The sequence below is a fragment of the Zootoca vivipara genome, chromosome 6, assembly GCF_965207765.1.
Source record: "Zootoca vivipara chromosome 6, rZooViv2.hap1.1, whole genome shotgun sequence".
Taxonomy (NCBI): Eukaryota; Metazoa; Chordata; class Lepidosauria; order Squamata; family Lacertidae; genus Zootoca; species Zootoca vivipara.
In genome coordinates, this window is record NC_142589.1 from 85,572,199 (window position 1) to 85,584,382 (window position 12,184).

The 12,184-nt window shown below is 49.4% G+C and overlaps 1 protein-coding gene across 1 annotated transcript in view; it reads left to right on the forward strand.

The window, feature by feature from the left end:
- Positions 1-12,184, forward strand: part of LOC118078488 (uncharacterized) — a 162,445-nt gene that overhangs the window by 22,780 nt on the left and 127,481 nt on the right. Inside the window, exon 4 of the mRNA XM_088671363.1 lies at positions 60-2,218. Coding sequence (XP_088527489.1) covers positions 60-2,218 — 2,159 coding nt within the window. The remainder of the gene's footprint in view (positions 1-59; positions 2,219-12,184) is intronic.

Sequence of the window (12,184 nt, forward strand, 5' to 3'; positions counted from 1 at the left end):
GAAAGACGAGAGCTGAAACAATGCTTTCTCAGCCTTCTCCAAGTACATCCACCAAGAGCGTAGAGGAGACCTCAGCTATAGACACTTTCCAATCACCAAGAAGTAGCAGAACCCCTACTGATAGCACAGAGGAAACGTCAAGCCCACCTCCAGCAACTTCAGTTACCGAAACGGGAAAGACGAGAGCTGAAACAACCCTTTCTCAGGCTTCTCCAAGTACATCCACCAAGAGCGTAGAGCAGACCTCAGCTATAGAAACTTTCCAATCACCAAGAAGTAGCAGAACCCCTACTGATAGCAGAGAGGAAACATCAAGCCCACCTCCAGCAACTTCAGTGATCGAAACGGGAAAGACGAGAGCTGAAACAACGGTTTCTCCGCCTTCTCCAAGTACATCCACCAGGAGCGTAGAGCAGACCTCAGCTGAACAAACTGATGCATTACAAACAAGCAGCAGAGCCCCTACAGAGAGCATAGAGGAAACGTCAAGCCCACCTCCAAGAACTTCAGTTACCGAAACGGGAAAGACGAGAGCTGAAACAACGGTTTCTCAGACTTCTCCAGGTACATCCACCAAGAGCGTAGAGGAGACCTCATATATAGAAACTTCCCAATCACCAACAAGCAGCGGAGCCCCTACGGAGAGCATAGAGGAAACCTCAAGTTCACCTTCAGCAACTTCAGTTACCGAAATGGGAAAGATGACAGCTGAAACGTTTTCTCAGCCTTCTCTAGGTACATCGACCAAGAGCGTAGAGGAAACCTCAGCTATAGAAATTTCCCCTTCACCAATAAGTAGCAAAACCCCTACTGATAGTACAGAGGAAATGTCAAGCCCACCTCCAGGAACTTCAGTTACCGAAACGGGAAAGACGAGAGCTGAAACAACCCTTTCTCAGCCTTCTCCAAGTACATCCACCAAGAGCGTAGAGCAGACCTCAGCTATAGAAACTTTCCAATCACCAAGAAGTAGCAGAACCCCTACTGATAGCAGAGAGGAAACATCAAGCCCACCTCCAGCAACTTCAGTGATCGAAACGGGAAAGACGAGAGCTGAAACAACGTTTTCTCAGCCTTCTCCAAGTACATCCACGAAGGGCATAGAGGAGACCTCAGCTATAGAAACTTCCCAATCACCAACAAGCAGCGGAGCCCCTACAGAGAGCATAGAAGAAACGTCAAGCCCACCTCCAAGAACTTCAGTTACCGAAACGGGAAAGACGAGAGCTGAAACAACGGTTTCTCAGACTTCTCCAGGTACATCCACCAAGAGCGTAGAGGAGACCTCATATATAGAAACTTCCCAATCACCAACAAGCAGCGGAGCCCCTACGGAGAGCATAGAGGAAACGTCAAGTTCACCTTCAGCAACTTCAGTTACCGAAACGGGAAAGATGACAGCTGAAACGTTTTCTCAGCCTTCTCTAGGTACATCGACCAAGAGCGTAGAGGAAACCTCAGCTATAGAAATTTCCCCTTCACCAATAAGTAGCAAAACCCCTACTGATAGTACAGAGGAAATGTCAAGCCCACCTCCAGGAACTTCAGTTACCGAAACGGGAAAGACGAGAGCTGAAACAACTCTTTCTCAGCCTTCTCCAAGTACATCCACCAAGAGCGTAGAGCAGACCTCAGCTATAGAAACATTCCAATCACCAAGAAGTAGCAGAACCCCTACTGATAGCAGAGAGGAAACATCAAGCCCACCTCCAGCAACTTCAGTGATCGAAACGGGAAAGACGAGAGCTGAAACAACGGTTTCTCCGCCTTCTCCAAGTACATCCACCAGGAGCGTAGAGCAGACCTCAGCTGAACAAACTGATGCATTACAAACAAGCAGCGGAGCCCCTACAGAGAGCATAGAGGAAACGTCAAGCCCACCTCCAGCAACTTCAGTTATCAAAATGGGAAAGACGAGAGCTGAAACAACGGTTTCTCCGCCTTCTCCAACTACATCCACCAAGAGCGTAGAGCAGACCTCACCTGAAGAAACTGACGCATCACAAACAAGCAGCAGAGCCCCAACTGATAGCACAGAGGAAACGTCAAGCCCACCTCCAGCAACTTCAGTTCCTGAAATGCAAAATACGCCAGCTGAAACAACAGTTTCTCAGGCTTCTCCAAGTACATCCACCAAGAGCGTAGAGGAGACCTCAGGTATAGAAACTTTCCCATCACCAAGAAGTAGCAGAACCCCTACTGATAGCACAGAGGAAACGTCAAATCCACCTCCAGCAACTTCAGTTACCGAAACAGAAATGACGAGAGCTGAAGCAACGGTTTCTCAGCCTTCTCCAGGTACATCCACCAAGAGCGTAGAGGAGACCTCAGGTATAGAAACTTTCCAATCACCAAGAAGTAGCAGAACCCCTACTGATAGCACAGAGGAAACGTCAAGTCCACCTCCTGGAACTTCAGTTACCGAAACGGGAAAGACGAGAGCTGAAACAACGGTTTCTCAGACTTCTCCAGGTACATCCACCAAGAGCGTAGAGCAGACCTCATCTGAAGAAACTGCCGCATCACCAACAAGCATCGGAGCCCCTACAGAGAGCATAGAGGAAACATCAAGTCCACCTCCAGCAACTTCAGTTACCGAAACGGGAAATACGAGAGCTGAAACAACGATTTCTCAGCCTTCTCCAAGTACATCCACCAAGAGCGTAGAGCAGACCTCAGCTATAAAAACTGCCGCATCACCAACAAGGAGCGGAGCCCCTACTGAGAGCATAGAGGAAACGTCAAGCCCACCTCCAGCAACTTCAGTTACTGAAACGGGAAAGACGAGAGCTGAAACAACGGTTTCTCAGCCTTCTCCAGGTACATCCACCAAGGACATAGAGGAGACCTCAGTTGAAGAATCTTTCCAATCACCAAGAAGTAGCAGAACCCCTACTGATAGCACAGAGGAAACGTCAAGTCCACCTTCAGGAACGTCAGTTACCGAAATGGGAAAGACGAGAGCTGAAACAACCGTTTCTCAGCCTTCTCCAAGTACATCCACCAAGCGCGTAGAGCAGACCTCAGCTGAAGAAACTGATGCATCACAAACAAGCAGCGGAGCCCCTACTGAGAGCATAGAGGAAACGTCAAGCCCACCTCCGGCAATTTCAATTACCGAAACGGGAAAGATGACAGCTGAAACAACGTTTTCTCAGCCTTCTCCAGGTACATCCACCAAGAGCGTAGAGCAGACCTCATCTGAAGAAACTGCTGCACCACCAACAAGCAGCGGAGCCCCTACTGAGAGCATAGAGGAAACGTCAAGCCCACCTCCGGCAATTTCAATTACCGAAACGGGAAAGATGACAGCTGAAACAACGTTTTCTCAGCCTTCTCCAGGTACATCCACCAGGAGCGTAGAGCAGACCTCATCTGAAGAAACTGCCGCATCACCAACAAGCAGCGGACCCCCTACTGAGAGCATAGAGGAAACGTCAAGCCCACCTCCAGCAACTTCAGTTACCGAAACAAGAAAGACGAGAGCTGAAACAACGGTTTCTCCGCCTTCTCCAAGTACATCCACCAGGAGCGTAGAGCAGACCTCAGCTGAACAAACTGATGCATTACAAACAAGCAGCGGAGCCCCTACAGAGAGCATAGAGGAAACGTCAAGCCCACCTCCAAGAACTTCAGTTACCGAAACGGGAAAGACGAGAGCTGAAACAACGGTTTCTCAGACTTCTCCAAGTACATCCACCAAGAGCGTAGAGCAGACCTCAGCTATAGAAACTTTCCAATCACCAAGAAGTAGCAGAACCCCTACTGATAGCAGAGAGGAAACATCAAGCCCACCTTCAGCAACTTCAGTTACCGAAACGGGAAAGATGACAGCTGAAACGTTTTCTCAGCCTTCTCTAGGTACATCGACCAAGAGCGTAGAGGAAACCTCAGCTATAGAAATTTCCCCTTCACCAATAAGTAGCAAAACCCCTACTGATAGTACAGAGGAAATGTCAAGCCCACCTCCAGGAACTTCAGTTACCGAAACGGGAAAGACGAGAGCTGAAACAACGGTTTCTCAGCCTTCTCCAAGTACATCCACCAAGAGCGTAGAGCAGACCTCAGCTATAGAAACTTTCCAATCACCAAGAAGTAGCAGAACCCCTACTGATAGCAGAGAGGAAACATCAAGCCCACCTCCAGCAACTTCAGTGATCGAAACGGGAAAGACGAGAGCTGAAACAACGGTTCCTCCGCCTTCTCCAAGTACATCCACCAGGAGCGTAGAGGAGACCTCAGCTGAACAAACTGATGCATTACAAACAAGCAGCGGAGCCCCTACAGAGAGCATAGAGGAAACGTCAAGCCCACCTCCAGCAACTTCAGTTATCAAAATGGGAAAGACGAGAGCTGAAACAATGGTTTCTCCGCCTTCTCCAACTACATCCACCAAGAGCGTAGAGCAGACCTCAGCTGAAGAAACTGACGCATCACAAACAAGCAGCAGAGCCCCTACTGATAGCACAGAGGAAACGTCAAGCCCACCTCCAGCAACTTCAGTTCCTGAAATGCAAAATACGACAGCTGAAACAACAGTTTCTCAGGCTTCTCCAAGTACATCCACCAAGAGCGTAGAGAAGACCTCAGGTATAGAAACCTTCCCATCACCAAGAAGTAGCAGAACCCCTACTGATAGCACAGAGGAAACGTCAAATCCACCTCCAGCAACTTCAGTTACCGAAACAGAAAAGACGAGAGCTGAAACAACGGTTTCTCCGCCTTCTCCAAGTACATACACCAGGAGCGTACAGCAGACCTCAGCTGAAGAAACTGCCACATCACCAACAAGCAGCGGAGCCCCTACAGAGAGCATAGAGGAAACATCAAGTCCACCTCCTGGAACTTCAGTTACCGAAACGGGAAAGACGAGAGCTGAAACAACGGTTTCTCAGACTTCTCCAGGTACATCCACCAAGAGCGTAGAGCAGACCTCATCTGAAGAAACTGCCGCATCACCAACAAGCAGCGGAGCCCCTACAGAGAGCATAGAGGAAACGTCAAGCCCACCTCCAGCAACTTCAGTTACCGAAACGGGAAAGACGAGAGCTAAAACAACGTTTTCTCAGCCTTCTCCAAGTACATCCACCAAGAGCGTAGAGCAGACCTCAGCTATAGAAACTGCCGCATCACCAACAAGGAGCGGAGCCCCTACTGAGAGCATAGAGGAAACGTCAAGCCCATCTCCAGCAACTGCAGTTACCGAAGCGGGAAAGATGAGAGCTGAAACAGCGGTTTCTCCGCCTTCTCCAAGTACATCCACCAGGAGCGTAGAGCAGACCTCAGCTGAAGAAAATGATGCATCACAAACAAGCAGCGGAGCCCCTACAGAGAGCATAGAGGAAACGTCAAGCCCACCTCCAGCAACTTCAGTTACTGAAACGGGAAAGACGAGAGCTGAAACAACGGTTTCTCAGCCTTCTCCAGGTACATCCACCAAGGGCATAGAGGAGACCTCAGTTGAAGAATCTTTCCAATCACCAAGAAGTAGCAGAACCCCTACTGATAGCACAGAGGAAACGTCAAGTCCACCTTCAGGAACTTCAGTTACCGAAACGGGAAAGACGAGAGCTGAAACAACCGTTTCTCAGCCTTCTCCAAGTACATCCACCAGGAGCGTAGAGCAGACCTCAGCTGAAGAAACTGATGCATCACAAACAAGCAGCGGAGCCCCTACTGAGAGCATAGAGGAAACGTCAAGCCCACCTCCAGGAACTTCAGTTACCGAAACGGGAAAGACGAGAGCTGAAACAACGGTTACTCAGCCTTCTCCAAGTACATCCACCAAGGGCATAGAGAAGACCTCAGGTATAGAAACTTCCCAATCACCAACAAGCAGCGGAGCCCCTACTGATAGTACAGAGGAAACGTCAAGCCCACCTCCAGCAACTTCATTTCCTGAAATGCAAAATACGACAGTTGAAACAACGGTTTCTCAGCCTTCTCCAAGTACATCCACCAAGGGCGGAGAGGAGACCTCAGGTATAGAAACTTTCCCATCACCAAGAAGTAGCAAAACCCCTATTGATAGCACAGAAGAAACGTCAAGCCCACCTCCAGCAACTTCAGTTACCAAAACGGGAAAGACGAGAGCTGAAACAACGGTTTCTCAGCCTTCTCCAAGTACATACACCAGGAGCGTAGAGCAGACCTCATCTGAAGAAACTCCCACATCACCAACAAGCAGCGGAGCCCCTACAGAGAGCATAGAGGAAACGTCAAGCCCACCTCCAGGAACTTCAGTTACCGAAACGGGAAAGACGAGAGCTGAAACAACGGTTACTCAGCCTTCTCCAAGTACATCCACCAAGGGCATAGAGAAGACCTCAGGTATAGAAACTTCCCAATCACCAACAAGCAGCGGAGCCCCTACTGATAGTACAGAGGAAACGTCAAGCCCACCTCCAGCAACTTCATTTCCTGAAATGCAAAATACGACAGTTGAAACAACGGTTTCTCAGCCTTCTCCAAGTACATCCACCAAGGGCGGAGAGGAGACCTCAGGTATAGAAACTTTCCCATCACCAAGAAGTAGCAAAACCCCTATTGATAGCACAGAAGAAACGTCAAGCCCACCTCCAGCAACTTCAGTTACCGAAACGGGAAAGACGAGAGCTGAAACAACGGTTTCTCAGCCTTCTCCAAGTACATACACCAGGAGCGTAGAGCAGACCTCATCTGAAGAAACTCCCACATCACCAACAAGCAGCGGAGCCCCTACAGAGAGCATAGAGGAAACGTCAAGCCCACCTCCAGCAACTTCAATTACCAAAACGGGAAAGATGACAGCTGAAACAACGGTTTCTCAGCCTTCTCCAGGTACATCCACCAAGAGCGTAGAGCAGACCTCAGCTATAGAAATTTTCCCATCACCAAAAAGCAGCGGAGCCCCTACTGAGAGGATAGAGGAAACGTCAAGCTCACCTCCAGCAACTTCAGTTACCGAAATGGGAAAAACGAGAGCTGAAACAACGGTTTCTCAGCCTTCTCCAGGTACATCCAACAATGGTGTAGAGGAGACCTCAGCTATAGAAACTCCCACATCACCAAGAAGTAGCAGAACCCCTACTGAGAGCATAGAGGAAACGTCAAGCCCACCTCCAGGAACTTCAGTGACCAAAACGGGAAAGACGAGAGCTGAAACAACGGTTTCTCAGCCTTCTCCAGGTACATCCACCAAGAGCGTAGAGCAGACCTCAGCTATAGAAATTTTCCCATCACCAAAAAGCAGCGGAGCCCCTACTGAGAGGATAGAGGAAACGTCAAGCTCACCTCCAGCAACTTCAGTTACCGAAATGGGAAAAAAGAGAGCTGAGACAACGGTTTCTCCGCCTTCTCAAACTACATCCACCAATGGTGTAGAGGAGACCTCAGCTATAAAAACTTTTCCATCACCAAGAAGTAGCAGAACCCCTACTGAGAGCATAGAGGAAACGTCAAGCCCACCTCCAGGAACTTCAGTGACCGAAACGGGAAAGACGAGAGCTGAAACAACGGTTTCGCAGCCTTCTCCAGGTACATCCACCAAGAGCGTAGAGGAAACCTCTGCTATAGAAACTTCCCCATCACCAATAAGTAGCAGAACCCCTACTGATAGAACAGAGGAAACGTCAAGCCCACCTCCAGCAACTTCAATTACCGACACGGGAACGAGAGCTGAAACAACGGTTTCTCAGCCTTCTCCAGGTATATCCACCAAGAGCGTAGAGCAGACCTCAGCTATAGAAATATTCCCATCACCAAAAAGCAGCGGAGCCCCTACTGAGAGGATAGAGGAAACGTCAAGCTCACCTATAGCAACTTCAGTTACCGAAACGGGAAAGACGAGAGCTGAAACAACGGTTTCTCAGCCTTCTCCAAGTACATCCACCAGGAGCGTAGAGCAGACCTCATCTGAAGAAACTCCCACATCACCAAGAAGCAGCGGAGCCCCTACAGAGAGCATAGAGGAAACGTCAAGCCCACCTCCAGCAACTTCAGTTACCGAAACAGGAAAGACGAGAGTTGAAACAACGGTTTCTCAGCCTTCTCCAGGTACATCCACCAAGAGCGTAGGGGAGACCTCAGCTATAGACACTTTCCAATCACCAAGAAGTAGCAGAACCCCTACTGATAGCACAGAGGAAACGTCAAGTCCACCTTCAGGAACTTCAGTTACCGAAATGGGAAAGACGAGAGCTGAAACAACCGTTTCTCAGCCTTCTCCAAGTACATCCACCAAGCGCGTAGAGCAGACCTCAGCTGAAGAAACTGATGCATCACAAACAAGCAGCGGAGCCCCTACTGAGAGCATAGAGGAAACGTCAAGCCCACCTCCAGGAACTTCAGTTACCGAAACGAGAAAGACGAGAGCTGAAACAACGGTTTCTCCGCCTTCTCCAACTACATCCACCAAGAGCGTAGAGCAGACCTCACCTGAAGAAACTGACGCATCACAAACAAGCAGCAGAGCCCCTACTGATAGCACAGAGGAAACGTCAAGCCCACCTCCAGCAACTTCAGTTCCTGAAATGCAAAATACGACAGCTGAAACAACAGTTTCTCAGGCTTCTCCAAGTACATCCACCAAGAGCGTAGAGGAGACCTCAGGTATAGAAACTTTCCCATCACCAAGAAGTAGCAGAACCCCTACTGATAGCACAGAGGAAACGTCAAATCCACCTCCAGCAACTTCAGTTACCGAAACAGAAAAGACGAGAGCTGAAGCAACGGTTTCTCAGCCTTCTCCAGGTACACCCACCAAGAGCGTAGAGGAGACCTCAGGTATAGAAACTTTCCAATCACCAAGAAGTAGCAGAACCCCTACTGATAGCACAGAGGAAACGTCAAGCCCACCTCCAGCAACTTCAATTACCGAAACGGGAAAGACGAGAGCTGAAACAACGGTTTCTCTGCCTTCTCCAAGTACATCCACCAGGAGTGTAGAGCAGACCTCAGCTGAAGAAACTGCCACATCACCAACAAGCAGCGGAGCCCCTACAGAGAGCATAGAGGAAATATCAAGTCCACCTCCTGGAACTTCAGTTACCGAAACGGGAAAGACGAGAGCTGAAACAACGATTTCTCAGCCTTCTCCAAGTACATCCACCAAGAGCGTAGAGCAGACCTCAGCTATAGAAACTGCCACATCACCAACAAGGAGCGGAGCCCCTACTGAGAGCATAGAGGAAACGTCAAGCCCATCTCCAGCAACTGCAGTTACCGAAGCGGGAAAGATGAGAGCTGAAACAGCGGTTTCTCCGCCTTCTCCGAGTACATCCACCAGGAGCGTAGAGCAGACCTCAGCTGAAGAAACTGATGCATCACAAACAAGCAGCGGAGCCCCTACAGAGAGCATAGAGGAAACGTCAAGCCCACCTCCAGCAACTTCAGTTACTGAAACGGGAAAGACGAGAGCTGAAACAACGGTTTCTCAGCCTTCTCCAGGTACATCCACCAAGGGCATAGAGGAGACCTCAGTTGAAGAATCTTTCCAATCACCAAGAAGTAGCAGAACCCCTACTGATAGCACAGAGGAAACGTCAAGTCCACCTTCAGGAACTTCAGTTACCGAAACGGGAAAGACGAGAGCTGAAACAACCGTTTCTCAGCCTTCTCCAAGTACATCCACCAAGAGCGTAGAGCAGACCTCAGCTGAAGAAACTGATGCATTACAAACAAGCAGCGGAGCCCCTACAGAGAGCATAGAGGAAACGTCAAGCCCACCTCCAGCAACTTCAGTTATCAAAATGGGAAAGACGAGAGCTGAAACAACGGTTTCTCCGCCTTCTGCAACTACATCCACCAAGAGCGTAGAGGAGACCTCAGCTATAGACACTTTCCAATCACCAAGAAGTAGCAGAACCCCTACTGATAGCAGAGAGGAAACATCAAGCCCACCTCCAGCAACTTCAGTGATCGAAACGGGAAAGACGAGAGCTGAAACAACGGTTTCTCCGCCTTCTCCAAGTACATCCACCAGGAGCGTAGAGCAGACCTCAGCTGAACAAACTGATGCATTACAAACAAGCAGCGGAGCCCCTACAGAGAGCATAGAGGAAACGTCAAGCCCACCTCCAAGAACTTCAGTTACCGAAACGGGAAAGACGAGAGCTGAAACAACGGTTTCTCAGACTTCTCCAGGTACATCCACCAAGAGCGTAGAGGAGACCTCAAATATAGAAACTTCCCAATCACCAACAAGCAGCGGAGCCCCTACGGAGAGCATAGAGGAAACGTCAAGTTCACCTTCAGCAACTTCAGTTACCGAAACGGGAAAGATGACAGCTGAAACGTTTTCTCAGCCTTCTCTAGGTACATCGACCAAGAGCGTAGAGGAAACCTCAGCTATAGAAATTTCCCCTTCACCAATAAGTAGCAAAACCCCTACTGATAGTACAGAGGAAATGTCAAGCCCACCTCCAGGAACTTCAGTTACCGAAACGGGAAAGACGAGAGCTGAAACAACGCTTTCTCCGTCTTCTCCAACTACATCCACCAAGAGCGTAGAGCAGACCTCAGCTGAAGAAACTGACGCATCACAAACAAGCAGCAGAGCCCCTACTGATAGCACAGAGGAAACGTCAAGCCCACCTCCAGGAACTTCAGTTCCTGAAATGCAAAATACGACAGCTGAAACAACAGTTTCTCAGGCTTCTCCAAGTACATCCACCAAGAGCGTAGAGAAGACCTCAGGTATAGAAACTTTCCCATCACCAAGAAGTAGCAGAACCCCTACTGATAGCACAGAGGAAACGTCAAATCCACCTCCAGCAACTTCAGTTACCGAAACAGAAAAGACGAGAGCTGAAACAACGGTTTCTCCGCCTTCTCCAAGTACATACACCAGGAGCGTACAGCAGACCTCAGCTGAAGAAACTGCCACATCACCAACAAGCAGCGGAGCCCCTACAGAGAGCATAGAGGAAACATCAAGTCCACCTGCAGGAACTTCAGTTACCGAAACGGGAAAGACGAGAGCTGAAACAACGGTTTCTCAGACTTCTCCAGGTACATCCACCAAGAGCGTAGAGCAGACCTCATCTGAAGAAACTGCCGCATCACCAACAAGCAGCGGAGCCCCTACAGAGAGCATAGAGGAAACGTCAAGCCCACCTCCAGCAACTTCAGTTACCGAAACGGGAAAGACGGGAGCTAAAACAACGTTTTCCCAGCCTTCTCCAAGTACATCCACCAAGAGCGTAGAGCAGACCTCAGCTATAGAAACTGCCGCATCACCAACAAGGAGCGGAGCCCCTACTGAGAGCATAGAGGAAACGTCAAGCCCATCTCCAGCAACTGCAGTTACCGAAGCGGGAAAGATGAGAGCTGAAACAGCGGTTTCTCCGCCTTCTCCAAGTACATCCACCAGGAGCGTAGAGCAGACCTCAGCTGAAGAAACTGATGCATCACAAACAAGCAGCGGAGCCCCTACTGAGAGCATAGAGGAAATGTCAAGCCCACCTCCAGCAACTTCAGTTACTGAAACGGGAAAGACGAGAGCTGAAACAACGGTTTCTCAGCCTTCTCCAGCTACATCCACCAAGGGCATAGAGGAGACCTCAGTTGAAGAATCTTTCCAATCACCAACAAGCAGCGGAGCCCCTACTGATAGTACAGAGGAAACGTCAAGCCCACCTCCAGCAACTTCATTTCCTGAAATGCAAAATACGACAGCTGAAACAACGGTTTCTCAGCCTTCTCCAAGTACATCCACCAAGGGCGGAGAGGAGACCTCAGGTATAGAAACTTTCCCATCACCAAGAAGTAGCAAAACCACTATTGATAGCACAGAGGAAACGTCAAGCCCACCTCCAGCAACTTCAGTTACCGAAACGGGAAAGACGAGAGCTGAAACAACGGTTTCTCAGCCTTCTCCAAGTACATACACCAGGAGCGTAGAGCAGACCTCATCTGAAGAAACTCCCACATCACCAACAAGCAGCGGAGCCCCAACAGAGAGCATAGAGGAAACGTCAAGCCCACCTCCAGCAACATCAATTACCAAAACGGGAAAGATGACAGCTGAAACAACGGTTTCTCAGCCTTCTCCAGGTACATCCACCAAGAGCGTAGAGCAGACCTCAGCTATAGAAATTTTCCCATCACCAAAAAGCAGCGGAGCCCCTACTGAGAGCATAGAGGAAACGTCAAGCCCACCTCCAGGAACTTCAGTGACCAAAACGGGAAAGACGAGAGCTGAAAC